The 25,527-nt window shown below is 39.1% G+C and overlaps 1 protein-coding gene and 1 long non-coding RNA gene across 8 annotated transcripts in view; one reads left to right on the top strand and one right to left on the bottom strand.

Annotated features, from left to right (window-relative positions):
- LOC308081579 (NACHT, LRR and PYD domains-containing protein 3-like) overlaps positions 1-25,527 on the bottom strand; it is a 176,156-nt gene that overhangs the window by 113,083 nt on the left and 37,546 nt on the right. For 4 of the 7 annotated variants that reach the window (XM_080457946.1, XM_080457945.1, XM_080457944.1 and 1 more), the window contains exons 7-12: positions 24,229-24,291; positions 22,110-23,940; positions 20,135-20,308; positions 18,393-18,566; positions 16,647-16,820; positions 14,906-15,079 (exon numbers count right to left, since the gene is read on the bottom strand). In XM_080457946.1, the coding sequence (XP_080314072.1) occupies positions 14,906-15,079; positions 16,647-16,820; positions 18,393-18,566; positions 20,135-20,308; positions 22,110-23,940; positions 24,229-24,291 (2,590 nt within the window). The remainder of the gene's footprint in view (positions 1-14,905; positions 15,080-16,646; positions 16,821-18,392; positions 18,567-20,134; positions 20,309-22,109; positions 23,941-24,228; positions 24,292-25,527) is intronic. The other 3 variants (XM_080457941.1, XM_080457942.1, XM_080457943.1) reach the window with 3 other exon arrangements.
- On the top strand, positions 12,152-12,607 carry LOC308081581. Its single transcript, XR_013932871.1, has 2 exons — positions 12,152-12,248; positions 12,395-12,607. It is a non-coding gene; the product is annotated as an uncharacterized lncRNA (long non-coding RNA).

The raw sequence follows: 25,527 nt of genomic DNA on the forward strand, positions 1-25,527 counted from the left end.
CTATATATAACCATAAATGGAATAAATACAAATGAAATTAAATGAAATAATACTGGCAAATGTGAAGTCACATTCACCAACGACAAGATTTATGACACAGGTGGTCTCCCATCCAAATTAGTCCCCCCCCTCTTTTTTTTTTGCATTTTCCAAATGTAGATCAATCTACAAGCTCCAACGCGCTGTCATGTACGTCAGCTTGTACATTGGCTATTTTCACTAAATAAGGCTGAAGTGGTTAAAATTCATATTGTACTTTTTTATGTTTTATGCGTGCGTGAATGCGTGTGCGTGCGTATGCGCGCGTGTGTGTGTGCGTGCAGTGCATCCAGGATGAGACAGAACACCTGGGAGAGTGGAAATCGGAAATGCCTGAGACTTGGTCAAGTGAATATAGTCTGTCTGTGCTAAATAATAATAATAATACGCTCACAATGGCCTTGTGAGCTTGTAAATCTGCTATTATCAATGAATATTCGCCCCAGTTAATAATCGTGTCGCTACTACCACAGAAGGCCAGTTTTCAACTCATCGGATTGGACCGTGGGTAAAAACAACGTAACGTGAATTTCAAATAGTCTTGAAATTGGCTTCAGGTCTTAATAGGTTAAATTTGTTTAGACACATATTTTAGGCGGAGGTTTGAGAGAGAGAAACAATCAGGGACATCAGCTCTCATGCCGTCAATACGAAAGGTCCTGCATGCAGAGTATGAGTTCAAGTCCAAAATGACCTCATGTCATGTAATGGATTATCATTTTTGTTAGCCTTAAAAAAAAATCCAGACAATGAAAGTCTGGAGTTAATCCCTTGTGTTTTCTGTGTAGCGTTCTTTTGCTGTCAGAGTATGGGCCCCAGGGAGGTTATGTGAGGTATGTTGACATGTAGTGAGAGTCACCTGATAGCCAGGACAGACATTGTGCTGCCAGATAACAACAGTGTTGACTTTGACAGCAAATGTTTCTGTTGTTTTAGTCATAGTCATTTGAATACAATTCCATTTAGTTTCAGTCATATTTTAGTCATCTGAAATGTTTTAGTTTTAGCCTAGTTTTAGTTGACTAAATATCTACTGTTGATTTAGTCGACAATACATTATTTTAGCAAGCCTTGCTGGTGTCGTTATACCGTCATTATGCCCGAAACAAGCTCGACACGTTGTGAGCTTATAGCTATTTCAGGACCGTGACACCCTCGTGCTACCAAGCATAAAATGACTTGTCTTAATTATTATACTGGATCTCTTCTCCACTAGTCCCTCCCTAGTATTTAAGACAAAGATTGTATTTGTTTAAATTGACTAAATATTTTGTGATTGTGAAGCTTACTTTTTATTGTGTTTTTATGTAGTTTTCGTCAGTGAAAAAAGGTAGTCAAAGAAACATTTGCCGTTAACAGTCAACAAAATGAACACAGTTTTTACTGACTCCTGAGAAAAGATTCTGTCAGATATGAGTCTGTGGTTCATTTGTGTTGTTTCTGCTTTGATTGATTGATTGATTGATTGATTGATTGATTGATTGATTGATTGATTGATTGATTGAATATTATATTGACAATTTGAAGGTAACTGATATGATTATATAACTATATATTAAACTCCAGGTGGAATGCATTCATTTTGGCTTACTGTCAGGTTTAATCTAAAAACTATGTTTTGCATTTAAATGGCACCAAATCAAATGTAATCAGACTTGTTTTCAGTTAAACACTGCGATTTGATGTCATGTTATGTGTTTCAAAACACTTCTTCCCAACAAAGTGGGAAGAAGTGTAGAAAGAAACTTTTTTTGGTTTGAATTTCAGTTTAGTTTTAATTAGTTTTGAAAGTAGATTTGCAAGTTGGCTGAGTTTTACTTCCATTTTAGTAGTTGTAGTGTTAGTTTTAGTTTACATTTTATTTATTTAGTTACATTTATACTTAAAAAATAATGACGTTTTAGTATTTTGACGCAATTTCTTCATCATGAGTGCAAAGAATGGAAAGTGTGTGTTTGTGTGTGAAGAAAGTGTCAATGTTTCTGCCTTATTTGATTTCTAAAGAGGCTCTGTTGAAATATAAAACTGTGGCAACATTGACTTGAGCTTTTTGCAGGTTGTCATAATAAGGTTCCTCTTTGATTGGCTACTGGTGATGAGCACAGAGCATGTAGTGGTCAGTCTTCAATGGTACTGAGACTTAAGGCCTCGATACACGTAGCACTTTTTCCAGCAACATCAACAGACAACATCAACATCAACGAGCAACATGATGAGACACAAGGCAACAGTCTTTTAGGGCAACAGGCAACTGTTGCCCAAAAAGCTGATCAGCTCCAATTTGATCACCTACAATTTCAGCTGTTCTGGTAAAAAAAAAAACATTTCCAGAATGCAAACACTTCCTTCCTGCGTAAAAGATGGAGACTGAAGCCTATGCTGCCCTCACAACTATATTTGTTTCTGCTTTTCTTTTACTAAAGTATACATATCACTTTTTATCTCAAATACACTACGCAAATGTAAATTAAAATGTAATAACAGAAATAAAGTAATTACTTGGTAAAGAGGCAGAAATGTGAAACTAGCAACTTGTCATTAGCCAAGCATTCCTATGTTTTGTACTTTAATAACATGTCACATTTTTACATATTGTTATTACTTAATCTATTATGACACACAAGAACTAAATACATTATCTGCTGTTAGGTGGAAACCTCATATATTCAAAACGTGTTTCTTATCATATATGTATGTATGTATATATACACACACACACACACAGGTTATCCTGGTTGGTAAAAATATATTTACACACACACACACACACACACACACACACACACACACACACACACACACACACACACACACACACACACACACACACACACACACACACACACACACACACACACACACACACACACACACACACACACACACACACACAGGTTATCCTGGTTGGTAAAAATATATTTACACACACACACACACACACACACACACACACACACACACACACACACACACACACACACACACACACACACACACACACACACACACACACACACACACACACACACACACACACACACACACACACACACACACATTCTCTAGCTGGTTGAGGCATGTCAAACACTGTTCAGTGACAAAGATCCTTCGGAGCAATGTTGACATACCTCTCAATCAATCAATCAAGCTTTATTTATACGGCACAATCCAGACAACAAGTGCAGTTCAATGTTCTTCACAGGAAGAAAAGAAAAGTTCAAGACAAGGCAAAAAATAAAAAGCAGAGATGCATATAAATACATAGAAAAAGTAATAATAATAAAAATAGTAAAACAGGAATAGAAATGCAGCATTCTAAGTAAAAGCAATGCTAAAAAGATGTGTTTTAAGATTTAAAAAAAAAATGTCCACAGATTCAGAGACCCGCTGATCCCCAACCCCCGGCCCCAAAGCGTGGGACCATAATAGCTAAAAGCTGTTCTCCATATTTTATTGTATTAGCCTCCAGAATCTGTAGGAGACCAGCACTAGAGGATCTAAGGGTACTTAGGAAGCATTGCTGACAAGTAGGCAGGTGCATTCCCATGAAATGACTTACCTAACGTCCATAAGTATATCATGTACAGTATACATTGCTGCTATGCTCACGCACCTTTTTCATATCTTATATCTCAGGTAGGCTACTAGTGTAAATATGTAGATAACTTGTTTGTTTTTTCGTTCTCTTGTTTGATCTCCCCCCCCCCCTCCCCCTTCTTCCTCCCCCTCTTCTTTCCTATGGAAATAACCTGACGATGGGAACGATGTACAAAAAAACTAATTTCACCCACTTTTGTACTTTGTAAAGCCTGTGATGTGACAATAAACCTGATTCTGATTCTGAACCCTAGAATCCCTATTCTGGGGGGAACATTCGCCGAAAATCCACAAGCTCTATCGATCAGGGCCGGCCGCTGCCATAAGCAATATAAGCGGTCGCTTAGGGCCACAACCACTAAGGGACCACATTTTTTTTTATATATTTTTTTTACATTCATATTGTAATTATGTCATGTATCTCCTATCCAACAACTAGCATTATTATTTTCGTATGCAATAAAAAAATGACAATGATTTTATAATGGGGGTGTTTGGGGGGGGGGCCACCCAAAAAAATCTTGCTTAGGGCCACGAAAATCCTAGGGCCGGCCCTGCTATCGATCTACAATTCCTGAGCTTGTAGATCGGCTATTTTGCTGCAAAGAGGTTTGGTGTAGAGTTTAGAAAACGAGCAAACCAAGTACAAAGCCAAAAGTCAAGTTTACTAAGTATTGAGGGTGTAAGAGGTTAAAGTGGTCTGAAAATACTCATTAACATATTCATGGCAAACATAATGTGTAAACAAGAAAACAAACCAAAAAAAATGATCCATTTACACAACACTGATGATAGTGCTGTCAAACAAGTCTATGAAGCATCATTTAATACAATAGTAGTGTAGGTCCCTGCTTCTCTCTCTGCTAAGGGGTCTTTGGCCCCAAATGACATTGAAGACCCCTGATGTAATGAATAATAGCAGTGGTGGAAAAAGTACTCACATTTTTTACTCAAGTAAAAAAGTATCAATACTGCAATCTAGAAATACTCCGTTACGAGTAGAAGTCCGGAATTCAAAATGTACTCGGGTAAAAGTACAAAAGTATTGGCATCAAAATGTGCTTCAAGTACCAAAAGTAAAAGTACTCATTATGCAGAATGTCCCATTTCGAGTTTTCAAATGTATAAACATCTTTTGAAAATAGCGGATCTACAAGCTCACGATGCGTCACGATGCGACGCATTTTGAGCTTGTAGATCGGCTATTCTCAAATGGCCGAAATGTATAGGGCTGAAGTGGTTAATGTATGTTTTGTAATCAAAATCCAAATCCAAAAAGTAACTAGTAACTAAAGATTTCAAATAATTGTAGTGGAGTAAAAGTATACAAAATTGCCTCTGAGTTGTACTGCAGTACAAGTAAAAGTATTGGAAATTGGAAATACTAAAGTAAAGAACAAATACCTCAAAATTGTACTTAAGTACAGTACTTGAGTGAATGTACTTAGTTACTTCCCACCACTGCATAACAGCCCTTCTTGACCCTAGTTTGTGTAGGACGGCGGCTAGAACCAACGGGGACTTGAACATGTGCTGTAGCTGACCATACCTGGACACTGTGTAGCTTGTGTTCCTGCCAGTGTGAACGCAGCAGGACTGTCTCTAGACTGTTATTCACAAGTGATACGATTTGTGTATTCACACATCGTCCACCTATCTGCAGCGGTTGCCGTGGTAACCATGTAAAAACATAGGCGTGAGTAATGCTCTTGTCATGCTACTGTGTCACTCGCCGAAAACGGCGACCAATAGGCGATCTACAAGCTCACAATGCCTCGTTGTGAGCTTGTAGATCAGCTGCTTTCGGCTAGCAACAAAGTATAAATCGCGATTCAGAGTGGGAGTGTCCAGACTGAGACACATTTATAGAAATCACATTTGAATCACGTTTCAAACCAGCTAGTAATGTGCTTCAAATATGATTTAGCAAAAATCTGTTTCCATATGTTTTATTTTTGCTTAATAAAACCAATGTGATTCTAATCTGGACCAAAACATCTGATTTGGGCTGACAGTGTGAACATAGCCTAAGATAAGCAGCTGAAAATCACTTTTTCCAAATAAACATTGGTCCGTCACATTTTGTATTTTGTTTATTTTTTAACATTTATTTTTAAATTTAAATGTGCATTTATTATCACAAACATATACAGTAGCCACTAGGGCTGGGCAGTATGGAGAAAATCTATTATTGTGACATTGTTTTCGCACATACCTCAATATCGATAATGGTAATATCAGCATAACAATATTGCTTTAACCAACATCCCAGACAATTTAGTTTAATATAATGATGTCTATATATAATATTGATATATTGCCCAGCCCTAAACCACAGTGACGTTGACTGATGAGCCTAATTTATAAACCCCATAGTATGTTGCTTGCCTTTTCTGAACGTGCTGTGTACGATAATCCTCATTATCATTTATTGCAATAAAATCGTATCGCAGATATTTTTAATCATGGTGAAATTGTCCCCCGTCATACACTGGGATCAATTTGTTTTTGCCGGTCTGTTGACTCTGTACTTGGACTGCTTTTAAAAAAAAATCTCTACACCAAATCTATATACACCAAACATATCGGGTCTACAAGCTCACAACACGCGGCAACACAACACGTTATGAGTCTGTAGACCTGCAATTTTCACTGGGGTACAAGTGGTTAACAAAAATTGCATTTTAAGAGTTTAAATCATATGCTGATTAAGGCGTCTTTAATCTTTAATCGATATTATTTCGGACACAATAATCGTGACACGAACTTTTCGTATGGTCCCATCCCTACCGTTTTGCGATGAATTACGTGCGTCTGAATCCCGTTACACACCGCAAAGCGATGGGCTCTATGCACAGCAGCCATATTGGAAAGAAATTGGGCCTCTTCCTTACTTCCTTCACAGGTGTTACCAATGATACTAATGAAGGCTCTGTTCCATTCTGGTCAGACAGAGTCAGGGTGTTGATATTGTGCATGTCGGCTCAATGGAAACACTCTGCTACACCAGTGGGTCTCAAAGTGTGGTCCAGGGACCCTCATGTTTCCTTGAGGGGGTTTGAAATGGTCCCTAACGGGTGTGTAACTCTGAGAGTATACAAATGGAACCAAATGGACCCTTACGGGTCCATTTGGTTCCATTTGTACACTCTCAGAGTTATGGGGGTCCTTGAAATTAAAGCGTTTGAGAACCACTGTGCTACACTAAATGGATCAGAGCCTTAATTAGTTTAAGTGGTAAGGCCTGTGAAGGAAGTAAGGAAGAGACACAATGTCCTGTACATAGAGCCTAGTTGGTGTCATTTTATGTTTAGTGTATGATGCCTTGTCTTGTAGCAGTAACTTCTCTGTCTGTGTGTCGACCACACCATTAATGGAAGAGCTCCATGACACCATTTGGTGACAAATGACATTTTTTTTATAACAATGCAGAGATAAAGCTGTAGGAAATTATGTGTGTTATGTTGGGTATGGTTTTATGCTCCCATCGTACAGCAAAGTATAAATAAAGAGTCAAAGCACACAGAAAAGTTCCCGCCTCGCATTTTATAGTGGCATAAAAACGAGAAATGCTTTACGTAACATTTCAGCGGATTAAAGGACCACTTCACCCATTTTCATATAATTGGTCCTCACTATGAGATGGCACCATTTCTGTGCCAACTGTGGACAGTTCAGAAACCTGCCTACCAGTTGTATTAATGGAGGAACAATGGCTTCTATCTCAGAATGCTAACTTTACAGAAAGGCTGTATAGTTTCTATTAACTTGGAATCCCCATCGATGATGTCACTGGTAGGCAGGTTTCTGAAGTGTCCCCAGCCCACCAATGAGACACAGAGTGAGTAGACAGACATGGTGCTTAGAATGAGCATTAGTGAGGACCAGTGGTGTAAAGTAACTAAGTACATTTACTCAAGTACTGTACTTGAGTACAATTTTGAGGTACTTTTACTTTACTGGAGTATTTCCAATTGTCTATACTTTTACTTCTACTCCACTACATCTCAGAGGCAAATATTGTACTTTTACTCCACTACAATTATTTGAAAACTTTAATGACTAGTTACTTTCTAGATATAAATGATTAGATTATAAAACATTCATTAACCACTTTAGCCCTATTTTATACCTAGGCTATTTGAAAATAGCCGATGTACAAGCTCACAATGTGTCGCATTGCGACGTGTTGTGAGCTTGTAAATCTGCTATTTTCAAACATTTTAGTACTTTTACTTGTGATACTTTAGGTACATTTTGATACCAATACTTTTGTACTTTTACTCAAGTCAATTTTGAATTCCGGACTTTTCTTGTAAGTTCTAAATTGGAGTATTGATACTTTTACTTAAGTAAAACATTTGAGTACTTTTTCCACCACTGGCGAGGACCAATTAAATGAATAAGGTTAAAGATGGGTGAAGTTCTCCTTTAAGGCCATTCTATTTATTTCTCCACATGTGGGGTGCTCCGCGTACTTGTTGATTGGCTGACATGCCTCTGCTATTGACAGAATACTATTGACTGCGTTCCTAAACATTGTATTTTGTAGAAATTGCAGAAACATGGGATTTACTTTGACTTTGTTCTTGTTTTGTTTGGCCAGCCTATTTATTATGGTCCTTTATTATGGTGACCTCTGCAATACAGATGAAGAGATGTGGAGTTTGATAAACTAATATTTCTGAAAGGAGTCTGTTTAGTTCCTTATCGCCGCTGTCGGGTGCAAACCTTGTATCTCTAAAACTGTTACTTTTCAGGAAATGGAGGGGAAAACAAACATGTGTTCCAATGGATCCAATATAGTTCTTATTTAGTCACAAGACCACCAATACTTTTCATTGGCTCAATATTTATAAAACCCACACACACTTAACCACTTTAACTTCAAAAAAGAAAAAAGCTAAAATAGTAGAATTTTGCTACTTTTGCGAGGCCATGAATCTCTTGGTCATACTCTTGGTAATACCTTTCATTGGTTTATATTTATAAAATCCACAGGCACACTAAACCACTTTCACCTTCAAAATATTACAAAAACTCCTATTGAGCGACACTGTCATACGACTAAGTAGCATTAATTCATGAAACAAAACAAAACATAAACAAGTTGAAACATGGAGATACAAGGTTTCTGCCCAGAAGTGACAATATTCATTTCTAAGATGTTTCTCTTCTTCCCTTCAGTGCTCAGTCAAGTTCATCCACCACAATGCACTTATTAAAGTTGTGAGTGACATTATTAAAGTAAGCGTTACATACAGTTGCTCTATGTTGTGATAGTAATCATTGCTATAGAGTGTTTGTTCAGTAACAGGAGTCTCCATGTCTCTGTCAGCTCTTTAATGAACACAATATATGTTCAGGTCATTATAACAATTTCATCCAATCAGGAGAGAGGGACTGATACAGGATACAGGATAAACAAGTGAAATTGGACGTGATGACTCAACAAAATGAGCAGACAAAAGCTGATACATGGGTACTCTCTCCTGATTGGATGAAATGTGTAACCCACCTGAACATTTTGTTTATGTATATTAAAGAGCTGGAGAGGCAAGGAGACCTCTGTTACTGAACAAACACTCAATGATTACTATCAGAATATAAAGCCTTAACCTTTTAACAAAGAAACATAGTTTTAACCAAACAAAATACCACTTACAGCACCTTTAAGTCTGATGTATTAAATTGCTGTATGACAGCATATCAATTATAGCCAGGTGGTCATTATTTAGCCTGTAATTTGCTATTGTCATAGTTGTTTTCTAGTTAGATACTGCCAGTTACACAGCAAAACCAGGAGTGTCCATTAAAATGGACCCTTTATGGGTCAATTTGTACACGTTCAGAGTTAAGTTAGCATCAGGATTTCACTGCGTACACGCCCATACTTTAGGCAGTCCAAAAGAGACTTTATATCATTATTCAAAACAAATGTATATGAGAAAGGAGCGTGTATTTTCTATCAAAAAGTTATTTTATTGCATTGTTTTGTAACGTGTGTGTTTTCACGAGTCCCAGAAGCTATAACGTAGTCTGTTGATGTTTTCTCATGTAGCCCTTCTCTGTGTGTGTGATAATGTAGATACAATGCCTGACCATCATTTAAAAGACCTTTGTATGGTTTGTATTGAAGTCCTGACTTCACTCCCACTACCCCTGGGACACACAGTTCTTTTTTTTTTATTGGAAACCTCATAGACAAATCTTAGATTGAGTCATATAAGTGTCAAAAATCAGTACTCTTTTACTGAAGTAAAAATATCAATACTGCAATGTAGAAATACTCTGTTACAAGTATAAGTCAGAAATTTAAAATTGACTTGAGTAAAAGTATAAAATGGACTTAAAGTACCAAAAGTATAAAGTACTCATTATGGAGAATGTCCCATTTCACAAGTTTTCGAAAGTATAAAATGTAGACAAATCTTTTGAAAATAGCCGATCTACAAGTTGGTAGATCGGCTATTTTCAAACGGCCAAAATGTATATAGGGCTGAAGTGGGTAATGTATGTTTTGTAATAATAATAAAAATCTACAAAGTAACTAGTATCTAAAGTTTTCAAATAATTGTAGTGGAGTAAACGTACAATATTTTCATCTGAGATGTAGTGGAGTAGAAGTAAAAGTACTGACATTTTTAAATACTCCAGTAAAGTAGAAATTCCTCAAATGTGTACTTAAGTACAGTACTTGAGTAAATGTACTTAGTTACTTTCCACCACTGCATTTGATAATGTCTGTGTTTGGAGAAAATGTGTACTTTTTGGCCGTCAGTTGATATCCATAATGAGTAAAATGTCCGGGGTGAATGTTGATCACCAAGGACGTTCACCCTGAACAAGGCAGAGTCCCTCTGCACTCAGACCACACTCACCACTGTGAATCCCTCAAACAGAGGAATCTCCACTGCATCATTTCTGCTAGTGGGGGACTGAGTTCACGCTCTCCCCTTTATGAGTGTGTATGAAAGGAAGAAATGTGTTTCTCCTATGCTTCTCTTCTTACTAAAGGTTAGATGAGAACATGTTTCAACAATGTCTACAAGTGCTGTAGATGATGTAGTATTCTGTTATCACAATTCATAAACCAATGCTTATTCATTCACTCCAGCTCATTTAGATGCTTTATTTGTGTCACTATATGTGATGTGGGAGAAGCCAACTCACCTACAGCTGAGCTGACAAAGAAACAAGCATGATCTGTTTTAACTTCAGCCACGCCTAATATTATGTGTTTTACTGCTAGAGCCCCATTTTCTTATAAGTACATCTTATCAATAAGTGTGTTTGCAATGCTATTATTATTACGACTTATATAGCCTTTGATGGAGTTAAAACTGTATGTTTTGTGGACCAGATTGATATGATCTAGAAATATCAATCTAACCAGTCAAATGAATATAGTGATGTCTTTTTGGGCCTGTACTTCAGTCTTTTAAACATGCTTTTTGTAACTCTACTATACTTTCCCTACCAAGGCCATGTGGCTGGCTCCATATTTGCTATCTGGTGCCGGCTCCATATGTTTCCAATCAATAAAAACATGTCTTGGTCAACGCCTTGTGCTTTAATGTCAAATGGTGTGTTTAATGTCCTAATGACCTGTATCTCTGTACAATGACCGATATCTCTGCATGACCTGACATCGTCACTAATTCCCTTTGTCAGCTGTCATCCTGTCACAGATAAAACCGAGCACATGTCCCTATGATATCGAAGGAATGACTTGTTTATGGAACCGAGAATTGTACACAAGGACACCATAAGATGAACAACAACTTATTATTATGACAGCCAGACGCCTGTCCATCCTACGACTCCATCCTACGTCTGAGGGTCTTAAAGCCAATCATGAGGATGCACCTATGTCTGATGTCATTGAAGTTCAACTGTGTATAAATACCATTGTTTGTTATTGAATCATTAGTGTGTGATTGTTATTCTTGTCTGTAACTTGTACTGTCCTCTTTTGCACGCTCAGCAATACAGAATTGTTTCATCTTTGGACTTACATCCGTCCTTGTCTGACTCTCATTTCTTTATGTCGACTGGTCAAATCTTGGGGTCTTAGAACGAAACCATCTCTTCATCTTTCTTGGGCTCAGCCCTATTTATAGGGTACCTTTTTAACCCTATCAGCCTTATTCACATTTAATAAGGTTAGTAAGCATATTTTAAGGACTTTACAAGTGCCTTATCAACTGTTAATAGAATATAATAATTGTTTAAAAAAATCTCCATTTAAAAAAGCTGAGTCTCCATTGTGGTCCACTTTGAGACATAGAACAACACGTGACAAACAACCATAAAACAAAGATTAGTTAATGGTAAATGTTAATTAATGCGTATTTACAAGCACCTTAATTGTTGATGGTATTATTATCAACATTTATCCATATTTGTTTGGAGCTGTATTTGTAAAACTCTTGTCATGTATTAAATAACATGTATATATACGGTACAGTGATGAGTTGAAACAGAGAAGAATAGCACACGCTTAATGTAACTCCATTTATATACTTTTATTGATCAACATTTTGACAAGTGGTCTTCATCAGGGTGTGTAGACTGCTGTACAAACACTGACAGTGGTTTTGATGATGAAGGTTTTGAACAGTGGTTTTCATCAGGGTGTGTAGACTGCTGTACAAACACTGACAGTGGTTTTGATGATGAAGGTTTTGAACAGTGGTTTTCATCAGGGTGTGTAGACTGCTGTACAAACACTGACAGTGGTTTTGAACAGATGAAGGTTTTGAACAGTGGTCTTCATCAGGGTGTGTAGACCCCCCACCATGACAAGCACTGGGAATTGTAGGAGTTATTTCTCTCTTTCTTAGGTAATATTTGACAATTTGGCCAACGTTTTACCATTTTTTTATGCAGAATGGTCAAAAGTAATTAGTTTGCAGATACACTTACAGTTTACTGCATGTTGATCTGTTTACCCCCCCCCCCCCACCCCCCACTCCTAAAATGTAAAAAAACATTTGGGGACCCCCCTGGGGGTCCCGACCCACAATTTGAGAACCAGTGAGGAAAACGGCACAAAACATGCCTGTGTGTGTGTGTGCCTGTACACCGCTTGACCTGGTGGTCCCAGCAGGTGGGCTGCAGGCCAAGCAGATCATGGTCCTCGTTGACACCACATTTAACCCTGTGTGTGCTGCTGACTTACTAATGACACACCTGCTACTGTGACTCTCCTCCCACATCAGCTAACATCACAGCTACACAGTTCTCACACTGATGTGTTTTAGGTTTCTATCTTACAGGATGTGTTGGAGCTGAGAACTGATAACTCCTCTTTGCATTCCTCTGTGAGGTTGTTCAACTGCAACCTGAAACAAATGAATACAAGAGAGTGGAGAATAGAACATGATTATTTGTATATTCATGAAGAAAACTAAAGCTAAACACATTATTATAGTTATAACATATTAGAACTCAACATCACTATGAACTGATCTGACCACAGAGTCTACCAGGAGTGTGTGTGTGTGTGTGTGTGTGTGTGTGTGTGTGTGTGTGTGTGTGTGTGTGTGTGTGTGTGTGTGTGTGTGTGTGTGTGTGTGTGTGTGTGTGTGTGTGTGTGTGTGTGTGTGTGTGTGTGTGTGTGTGTGTGTGTGTGTGCGTGTGGGGGTGCATGTGTGCATGCTTGGGTGTGAGAGAGAGACAGAGATTGACTGACAGACAGACAGACAGACAGACAGACAGACAGACAGACAGACAGACAGACAGACAGACAGACAGACAGACAGACAGACAGACAGACAGAGAGAGAGAGAGAGAGAGAGAGAGAGAGAGAGAGAGAGAGAGAGAGAGAGAGAGAAGGTGAACAACATACAGAACAGAACAAGGGTACAGAGCATACACTGTAGGAGATGTTAGCCTCTGTCAGGAGGGGGGCAAGATTTCGTCATAGGGAGGGGGAATAGCTGATCTACATGCTCACAACGCCTCGCAAAGCGCCTCTTTCTTGGGTAATATTTGACAATTTGGGGGGACCTCTGTGTTAAATTGGCAATTTTTTCATTGGCTATGAAGTATACATGACTAGAACATGCTTAAACGTTCAACAATTAAGGTCTAATATTTCTACAAATGCTACAAAACCTGTATATCCAGTCATTTTTGGACATAAACAAGAAGTTGAAGGATAAAATCAAGTCTGATAATGATGTACCGTGCATGTTCACATCATGTATAGCCTACTTTACCTTAGCCTACTTAAGAACATTTTTCAAATATATATTTTTAACATTTTGGACAAAACAGCCAATTTTACATCAAGGTGCCCAGATGTCCCTAGTGCCCACCTATCCTGTATTCTCTGTAAATAGCAGGTGGGCTCACAGATCAACACATTGTCCAGAGACAACACTATGAATCTACTGTCACCAGTATGGCTAATATAGTGCAAATACATCATCCTATATTATGAACACGCACAGTAGAAAAGTAGGCTACTTAAAGGGATAGTTCACCCCAAAAAAATACTTTTTTTCTATCGATTAGTCAACCATGGAGACTTGAATTCATGGATACTTTTAGTTTTTTTGTCGAATTCCTAAGCCAATAATTTGATGACCAGTGGACCGGTAGGCAGCGGTTCCGGTAGGAGACACAAAGGAGACTCTTTGTGTCTCCTACCGGAACCGCTGCCGCCGGTCATCAAATTATTGGCTTAGGAATCTGAGGGGAAAGATATCCATGAATTCAAGTCTCCATGGGGTGACTATAATCGATAGCAAAAAAAGTCATTTTGGGGGTGAACTATCCCTTTAAGCCAATAAAACAATTAAACTAGCAGACAGTTGCAAAGTGAGCAGAACAAGAGAGAGAGAGAGAGAGAGAGAGAGAGAGAGAGAGAGAGAGACACACACACACACACACACACACACACACACACACACAAAGACACAGACAGACAGACAGACAGACAGACAGACAGACAGACAGACAGACAGACAGACAGACAGACAGACGTGATATGGAGAAACTTTGTGGACAAACTACTGCATTTTCTGTTTGACGAACATAAAATAAATATATAAATGAAGTCAGAACAATTTGGAAGGTGAAAATGTATTAGTTTAATCAGTTTGTGTATTTTTGGACTCATATCCATCACGTGATGTCAGTCAATTTGACTGGACCAATCTGCAACATAGATTTACAAGCCAAAGAAAAGACACCAGGGAGAGAGACAGACAGGCTTGAAGAAAAAGACAGGACTTTGACAAACTTGAGGACTACTTACCGGAGATCCACCAGTTTACAATGTGGACTCTTCAGTCCAACACAGAGACGCTTAGCGCCTGCATCGTGCAGCGCGTTACCCCACAGGGACAGGATGGTCAGACTAGAGGAGTTGGAGCTGAGAACGGAGGCCAGATCGTCACAGCATCTCTCTGTGAGTCCACAGTACCTCAACCTGAATGGAGATGAACACATGAAAATGTTAATCTGTCTTATTAACTGTCTTTGGTCAAGTCCTTTTTTTTGTATAACTCATTTAACCCATTAAGACCTGGGACGTATCTGTGTCATTTTTAGATTTGAGCTAAAAAGCATTATTTTACACTTTGGCCATTCAAAAATAGCAGATCTACAAGCTCATAGCGCGGCACCGAGTGCCGCGCTACGAGCTTGTAGATCTGCTATTTTTGAAAAATCGAGGAAATTTGTGCAAATCTTTGAATATATTTTTAAAGCGAACATTTGTAACTCAAATCTTTGCTTCTGGGGGGGGGGGGGGTCCCTGGATCAAAATATTTTAAGATGGGGGTCCGCGGCTAAATACATATACATTTTGGGGGTCCTTGAAATTAAAACATTTTTTTCGCTTTATGAGCTTGTAGATCTGCCATTACATTTATTTTAATATTTGTATACATTCTGTGTGATGAGTACTTTCACTTTAAAGGGATAGTTCACCCCCAAAATGACTTTTTTTCCCTTTCGATTACACACCCCATGTAGACTTGAATTCATGGAGATTTTTTGTTTTTTGTTGCATTCCTAAGCCAATAATTTGATGATCGTCGGCGGCTCCGGTAGGAGAGTCAAAGTGTCAACTTTGAGTCTCCTATTGGAAACATTAGCATCTTTCCGCCGGTCATCAAATTATTGGCTTAGGAATGTGACAAAAACTAAAAAAATCTCCATGTATTCAATGTTTCATGGGGTGTGTAATTGGTAGAAAATAAGTCATTTTTTGGGTGAACTATCCCTTTAAGTATTTCCACCATGGCATGCATGCACAGACACACACACACACACACACACACACACACACACACACACACACACACACACACACACACACACACACACACACACACACACACACACACACACACACACACACACACACACACACACACACACACACACACACACACACAGGCCTGGGAAAATAAGATGTTCTTCTTTTAACCACATTAACCCAGGAGTCCATATTTTGGTCACATGAAAATGCTCAATCGCCGCAGACCTCCATCTGAAAATATGTTGTGCCATGGACCCCCATACACCATTTATGTTGTTAAAGTTGCAAGATGTTGTGAGCTTGTAGATTTCAAATAGCCGATATAGAGTTAAAGTGGTTGAACAGTTGTTGGTGCTATTATTATCACATTTTGATGCGGACCCCCTGGAACTACCTCAAGGGGTCCCCGGACCCCACTTTGAAAACTCTTGCATTATATAATGTGTCATGGTGGTACCGTGGTGGTCATGGAACAGGAAAAACTACTACATTTTCAGTTTGGTAAACATAAAATAAATACATAAATGAAGTCGGAACAATTTGGAAGGTGAAAATGTATTAGTTTCATTAGTTTGTGTATTTTTGGACTCATATCCATCACGTGATGTCAGTCAATTTGACTGGACCAATCTGCAACATAGATTTACAAGCCAAAGAAAAGACACCAGGGAGAGAGACAGACAGGCTTGAAGAAAAAGACAGGACTTTGACAAACTTGAGGACTACTTACTGGAGATCCACCAGTTTACAATGTGGACTCTTCAGTCCAACACAGAGACGCTTAGCGCCTGCATCGTGCAGCTCGTTACGCCGCAGGTGCAGGATGGTCAGACTAGAGGAGTTGGAGCTGAGAACGGAGGCCAGATCGTCACAGCATCTCTCTGTGAGTCCACAGTCCTTCAACCTGAATGGAGATGAACACATGAAAATGTTAATCTGTCTTATTAACTGTCTTTGGTCAAGTCCTTTTTTTTGTATAACTCATTTAACCCATTAAGACCTGGGACGTATCTGTGTCATTTTTTGATTTGAGCTAAAAAGCATTATTTTACACTTTGGCCATTCAAAAATAGCAGATCTACAAGCTCGTGGCGCGGCACCGAGTGCCACGCCACGAGCTTGTAGATCTGCTATTTTTGAAAAATCGAGGAAATTTGTGCAAATCTTTGAATATATTTTTAAAGCGAACATTTGTAACTCAAATCTTTACTTCTGGGGGGGTCCCTGGATCAAAATATTTTAAGATGGGGGTCCGCGGCTAAATACATAATACATTTTGGGGGTCCTTGAAATTAAAACGTTTTTTTTCGCTTTATGAGCTTGTAGATCTGCCATTACATTTATTTTTATATTTGTATACATTCTGTGTGATGAGTACTTTCACTTTAAAGGGATAGTTCACCCCCAAAATGACTTTTTTTCCCTTTCGATTACACACCCCATGTAGACTTGAATTCATGGAGATTTTTTGTTTTTTGTTGCATTCCTGAGCCAATAATTTGATGATCGGCGGCGGCTCCGGTAGGAGACTCAAAGTGTCAACTTTGAGTCTCCTATTGGAAACATTAGCATCTTTCTGCTGGTCATCAAATTATTGGCTTAGGAATGTGACAAAAACAAAAAAAATCTCCACGAATTCAATGCTTCATGGGGTGTGCATGTAATTGATAGAAAATAAGTAACTTTTTGGGTGAACTATCCCTTTAAGTATTTCCACCATGGCATGCATGTACAGAAATACACAAACACACACACACACACACACACACACACACACACACACACACACACACACACACACACACACACACACACACACACACACACACACACACACACACACACACACACACACACACACACACACACCTAACTGACCACAGGCCTGGGAAAATAAGATGTTCTTCTTTGAACCACATTAACCCAGGAGTCCATATTTTGGTCACATGAAAATGCTCAATGGCCGCAGACCTCCATCTGAAAATATGTTGTGCCATGGACCCCCATACACCATTTATGTTGTTAAAGTTGCAACATGTTGTGAGCTTGTAGATTTCTAATAGCCGATATAGAGTTAAAGTGGTTGAACAGTTGTTGGTGCTATTATTATCACATTTTGATGTGGACCCCCTTGAACTACCGCAAGGGGTCCCCGGCCCCCACTTTGAAAACTCTTGCATTATATAATGTGTCATGGTGGTACCGTGGTGGTCATGGAACAGGAAAAACTACTATATTTTCAGTTTGGTAAACATAAAATAAATACATAAATGAAGTCGGAACAATTTGGAAGGTGAAAATGTATTAGTTTAATTAGTTTGTGTATTTTTGGACTCATGTCCATCGCGTGATGTCAGTCAATTTGACTGGACCAATCTGCAACATAGATTTACAAGCCAAAGAAAAGACACCAGGGAGAGAGACAGACAGGCTTGAAGAAAAAGACAGGACTGTGACAACCTTGAGGACTACTTACTGGAGATCCACCAGTTTACAATGTGGACTCTTCAGTCCAACACAGAGACGCTTAGCGCCTGCATCGTGCAGCTTGTTTCCAGACAGTTGCAGGATGGTCAGACTAGAGGAGCTGGAGCTGAGAACGGAGGCCAGATCGTCACAGCATCTCTCTGTGAGTCCACACTGCCCCAACCTGAATGGAGATGAACACATGAAAATGTTAATCTGTCTTATTAACTGTCTTTGGTCAAGTCCTTTTTTTAATAACACATTTAACACATTTAAGACCTGGGACGCTTCTTGTCATTTTTAGATTTGAGCTAAAAAGCATTATTTTACACTTTGGCTATTCAAAAATAGCAGATCTACAAGCTCGTGGCGCGGCACCGAGTGCCGCGCCACGAGCTTGTAGATCTGCTATTTTTGAAAAATCAAGGAAATTTGTGCAAATCTTTGAATATATTTTTAAAGCGAACATTTGTAACTCAAATCTTTGCTTCTGGGGGGGTCCCTGGATCAAAATATTTTAAGATGGGGGTCTGCGGCTAAATACATATACATTTTGGGGGTCCTTGAAATTAAAACGTTTTTTTCGCTTTATGAGCTTGTAGATCTGCCATTACATTTATTTTTATATTTGTATACATTCTGTGTGATGAGTACTTTCACTTTAAAGGGATAGTTCACCCCCAAAATGGCTTTTTTCCCCTTTCGATTACACACCCCATGTAGACTTGAATTCATGGAGATTGTTTGGTTTTTTGTTGCATTCCTAAGCCAATAATTTGATGATCGTCGGCGGCTCCGGTAGGAGACTCAAAGTGTCAACTTTGAGTCTCCTATTGGAAACATTAGCATCTTTCCACCGGTCATCAAATTATTGGCTTAGGAATGTGACAAAAACTAAAGAAATCTCCATGAATTCAATGTTTCATGGGGTGTGCATGTAATTGATAGAAAATAAGTAATTTTTTGGGTGAACTATCCCTTTAAGTATTTCCACCATGGCATGCATGCACAGAAACACACACACACACACACACACACACACACACACACACACACACACACACACACACACACACACACACACACACACACACACACACACACACACACACACACACACACACACACACACACACACACACACACTAACTGACCAAAGGCCTGGGAAAATAAGATGTACTTCTTTTAACCACATTAACCCAGGAGTCCATATTTTGGTCACATGAAAATGCTCAATGGCCGCAGACCTCCATCTGAAAATATGTTGTGCCATGGACCCCCATACACCATTTATGTTGTTAAAGTTGCAACATGTTGTGAGCTTGTAGATTTCAAATAGCCGATATAGAGTTAAAGTGGTTGAACAGTTGTTGGTGCTATTATTATCACATTTTGATGCGGACCCCCTGGAACTACCTCAAGGGGTCCCCGGACCCCACTTTGAAAACTCTTGCATTATATAATGTGTTATGGTGGTACCGTGGTGGTCATGGAACAGGAAAAAGTACTACATTTTCTGTTTGGTAAACATAAAATAAATACATAAATGAAGTCGGAACAATTTGGAAGGTGAAAATGTATTAGTTTAATTAGTTTGTGTATTTTTGGACTCATATCCATCACGTGATGTCAGTCAATTTGACTGGACCAATCTGCAACATAGATTTACAAGCCAAAGAAAAGACACCAGGGAGAGAGACAGACAGGCTTGAAGAAAAAGACAGGACTGTGACAACCTTGAGGACTACTTACTGGAGATCCACCAGTTTACAATGTGGACTCTTCAGTCCAACACAGAGACGCTTAGCGCCTGCATCGTGCAGCTCGTTCCAGGACAGGTTCAGGATGGTCAGACTAGAGGAGTTGGAGCTGAGAACGGAGGCCAGATCGTCACAGCATCTCTCTGTGAGTCTACAGCGCCCCAACCTGAATGGAGATGAACACATGAAAATGTTAATCTGTCTTATTAACTGTCTTTGGTCAAGTCCTTTTTTTTATAACACATTTAACCCATTGAGACCTGGGACGCATCTGTGTCATTTTTAGATTTGAGCTAAAAAGCATTATTTTACACTTTGGCTATTCAAAAATAGCAGATCTACAAGCTCATAGCGCGGCACCGAGTGCCACGCTACGAGCTTGTAGATCTGCTATTTTTGAAAAATCGAGAAAATATGTGCAAATCTTTGAATATATTTTTAAAGCGAACATTTGTAACTCAAATCTTTGCTTCTGGGGGGTCCCTGGAACAAAATATCTTTAGATGGGGGTCCGCGGCTAAATACATATACTATATAGAAGGTCTACACACTGTAACAATAGTAAAATGTGTGCAGTGATGCTGTAAATAATATCACTGATGTAGTGGATGATAGTCAGTCAAGTCATTGAGATTGAAACATTGAGATTTCCCTCTAAAATATGATGCAGTTTATCTCTTTCCAAGCTTTGCTGTTGTAGGTGTTGAGAGTGGCATATCAAACAATCTCCAAAGTCCTCGGTATACTAACGTAATGAGCGTAAGAGTCAGATCACCTGGCTCAAGGGCCATTTTTCTAACAGTGAATAATTAAGTCCTTTTCCATTGCAGGAAGGGACATTGAGTGGAAAATGTGAAAGTTGAATTAATAATACATTGCCTAAAATAAAAAAGGTATTTGTATTTGAGGTGACAGAGCACCTTCTAGATTTCCCGGAGCGCAGCAGGCAGGTTAGTCGTCAACATGTAACGTTGCTTGGTTGATGTAAAATATTGACAGATGTTCAAATCTGTCCCAAATCATCATCTGTTTGTTGTGATGGGCCATAATACTAATAGTACAACAACTAAGGCTAGTATTAATAATATGTATGAAAACAATAATTGATACAGGAGCAAAAACATAATAATGTAATAATATGTATATAGGCTGCACATAAACCAAGGTCTTGCTGTAATTTTGTTGCATTTATAATGACCATGAAGTGTTTTTTGTTTAATATATTAAAGGGATATTTCACTTTCAAAAAAAAAATTGGTCATTTTATCGTCTACTCAGGCTTTTGTGAGCCCCCCAGACCGTTTTTAAGTTGCTTGATTCAGTATTTAAATATTTGATATTCATTTTATCAGACATGACCCCTTCCTATACAAACCCATTGTAACTTCAAACTCCATTTTTAACATGTTAGATTCATCAACACCCGTCCTTGGTTCTGGTGACTCACCCTGGCCTCCTAATATGCGAGGGGGCCGTGATTTTCATTTATTATTATGATTTTTTTTTGGAAAATGAAAAAAATATATACATTACAATAAAAACATTCATTAATATAAATGAAAAAAGTAATCTAAAAAACACGGCCCCCTCACGTATTAGGAGGGCAGGGTGAGTCACCAGAACCAAGGACGGGTGTTTCTGATGAATCTAACAGGTTAAAAATGGAGTTTGAAGTTATAATGGGTTTGTATAGGAAGGGGGCGTGTCTGATAAAATGATTATCAAATATCTAAATACTAAATCAAGCAACTTAAAAACGGTCTGGGGGGCTCACAAAAGCCTGAGTAGACGATAAAATGACCCAAAGTTTTTTTTAAAGTGAAATATACCTTTAAGTCAAAACAATCATATATAACCCAAACAGATAACAGAACTACATTAAAGCAAGTCAAAATGTATACAATGACTGAAGGGCTTTAGAATGATTTTGACTGTTCTAATGTGTTGATATTGACATGACTACTAACTCAGCCTTTTTGCAGTTCCTCAAAGCTGGGATCAGTCTCCGACGCCCCTCCAAGGATGTGTTGAATGTGCTCAGCTTCAACTCATCCAGAACCTCCTCTGACATCTGCAGCATGTAGGCCAGAGCTGAACACTGGATCTCAGAGAGTGTCTCCCCCCTCTTGCTCTCTGACTTCATGTATGTTTGGATGTCCTGATATACTGACTGGTCCTTCATCTCCATCAGACAGTGGAAGATGTTGATACATCTGTCAGGAGAGGCTTCAGTGTTCATCTCCTTCAGGTTCTGGATGACTTTCTGGACGCTCTCTGGACTTTTCTCTGTCTGACCCAGCAGGCTTCGCAACAGGCGCTGATTGGACTCCAGTGAGAGGCCATGAAGGAAACGCACAAAGAGGTCAAGGTGGCCGTTTTCACTCTTTAGGGCTTTGCGCATGGTATATTTCAGGAAGTCATCCAGCGTCCGGACCTTTCTTAATTTCAGGGATATCTTCCAGTGAGCCAGGAATGTTTCTAAAACCTTCATCTTCCTCTCTCTGTAACAGTGGAACAGGTAAACTGCAGCCAGAAACTCCTGAATGCTCAGATGAACAAAGCAGTAGACGGGTTCTTCCTTGAAGCAATCACTGTCTTTTTTGAAGATCTCTGTGCACAAGGCTGAGTACTGTGGGGCTTCTTTAACACCAAGACCACATTTTTCCAGGTCTGTTTGGTAGAAGATGAGGTTTCCTGTCTCCAGATGTTCAAATGCTAGTCTGGCCAGCTTCAGAAGAACAGTTCTATCAGCCTGTGTCTCATACTTCTCCCCATCCCTCCTTGCCTGAACTAACAGGTAGTGGCAGTACATCTCAGTCGGGGTCTTGGGCAGCTCTCCTCTCTCGTCTGTCTTCAATATGTGCTGCAGAACTGTGGCAGTGATCGAACAGAAGACTGGGACTTCACACATGATGTGTATGCTCTTTGATGCAGTGATGTGTGAGATGATTCTCTTGGCCTGGTTCTCATCACTGAATCTCTTCATGATGTACTCCTTCTTCTTGTCATCACTGAACCCTTTCACCTCTGTCACTATGTCAACAAAGCAAGAAGGGATCTGTTTGGCCGCTGCAGGGCGTGTGGTTATCCAGATGTGAGCACAGCGAAGCAGCTCCCCTTTCATCAGGTTTACCAGTAGGACCTCCAGTGAGGTGAGACCAGAGCAGTCATGGTCAGTATTGAAGTCTAGTATCAGCCGACTTTCGTCTAATCCTTCGAGGATGAACAAAAGTTTGAAGGGACTCTTGTCGTAACTAGAGATTCCTGACTCTTGCAGCGTTGTGAAGATGTAATTAAGAGCCTCTTCCGGGATGCATGTGGCTGCGCTGATGCATTTGTGAATTAGCTGTGCCAAACTAAAACTTTTTCCATGCAGCAAATTTAGCCGGCGGAAGTTGAGCACAAATATGAGATGGGGATGTTGCATCTCTGTCGTTGCCCAGTCAGAGATAAACTTGTGCACAAGAAAGGTTTTGCCAACTCCTGCGATACCAATGGACATCACTGTTCTTATGTGGATGTTTTGTCCAGAAGGTGAATTAAAGATTTCACTGACTTTGATCTCCTGGCCTGCGTTCTTCATCCCCATCTGTGTGACCTCATGCTCACTGCTGACCTCTGTGCTCTCAACTTGTATGACGCTGACATATGTGTAGTTTCCTACAAATTCCTGCTTGTCCCTCACTTGGACTGTCCCTTCAGGTACACACGCAAAGGGGACCTCAACTTTTGTTTTGAACTCTTTTTGGTAGAATGAAATCCATTGTTGTTCACTCCCTTGTGTTTTCACCAGCAAATCTGTAAGAAACAACAATTCCTTTTGTTATTGACAGACATTGTAGAAATGTTTATTTTAAGGTCATGAATAACAAAACAAACTCCAACGCCTGTTATTTTGAATTGTGTGTGTGTGTGTGTGTGTGTGTGTGTGTGTGTGTGTGTGTGTGTGTGTGTGTGTGTGTGTGTGTGTGTGTGTGTGTGTGTGTGTGTGTGTGTGTGTGTGTGTGTGTGTGTGTGTGTGTGTCCGTGCAGAAAGTGAGAGGGTCCCTGAATGTATCCTGTTGAAATAAATGGATGAATGTTTACCATCGTTTGGACTCTGAGAGGAAGCTGCACTGCTCCCTGGAGTATCTGGAACATTACTGACATCTAGGATTACAGGATCACACACACACACACACACACACACACACACACACACACACACACACACACACACACACACACACACACACACACACACACACACACACACACACACACACACACACACACACACACACACAGCAATACGATACACATTACGATGCATGTTTGACGATACGATACAAGGGCGATATTGCCGCATTTAGAGCGATATAATAGGATTAAGTGAGTAATTTAGCCAACACTTATTTGAAATAAATATCTGGATAAAGCAGCATTTGTGTTGCTGATAAGATTTTTTATACTGCTTAATGATCTTTATCTTAATATCTTAATAGCAGTCTTTATCAATACTGCTATTGATCCTTTTCTATTATTTGATTTAAAGATAAGACAACAATAAAGTTTTAACATGACTTTATTGCTTTTATAAATGAATGACATTTAAATCAGGGCCTCCGGCAGCAGTGCTGCAATATTTGCCACTGAGCTATTAGAGCCTGTCTGCCTGTCTCAGGGAAGACATCCAATTTTGACCTTCAGGCATTTGTTAACCAGTCGTGTCAAACCAGACACATGATCTAAATGTTTCAACAAAAAGCTGGGAGACCAAATACAACCACCCTAATTGTATATGTTATGTTATGTTGTATTAACATACTCTACCATAAAGATTGGGCTAACTAACATTGCAATCACTAAAAAAGTTACAACTTTACATACAATTCATTACAAGGAATGTGAAAGCAAGTGACACATTTTGTCATTTGGTAAAATGTGTTTCAATCTATTACATTTAAATCTATTCCTTTCCATCATTTTAAAGCTGTGAATAAAGAGTTTATTACAATTCTCCATTATGCTAAAGATGCTATTAGACTTTCTTACTCCCTCCCATCCTGTCAAAGATTTGAATAAACATGCTTATACTGCTTTCCTAGAGCAGTGGTTCTCAACCTGTGGGTCGGGACCACCAGCGAGGTCCCCGGATGATTTTTGGGGGGGGGGTCCCTACATGACAGTAAAGTAACAATTTAAGGACAGCTAAGACCTTTTTAATACCTAAAAAATTAAATGAAATGAAAACAGACCATTACTGCATCAAAGTAAATCAACAAACTATACTATAAAAACTGGTCAAACATTGATCAAATTGTCAAATAATATAAGAAAGATATTTTTTTGAAAATAGCTGATAAGCTGATAAGCATGGCGAGGCGTTTTGAGCTTGTAAATCGG

This window comes from Gymnoscopelus braueri, assembly GCF_963280865.1.
Source record: "Gymnoscopelus braueri genome assembly, contig: SCAFFOLD_92, whole genome shotgun sequence".
NCBI classification, from domain to species: Eukaryota; Metazoa; Chordata; class Actinopteri; order Myctophiformes; family Myctophidae; genus Gymnoscopelus; species Gymnoscopelus braueri.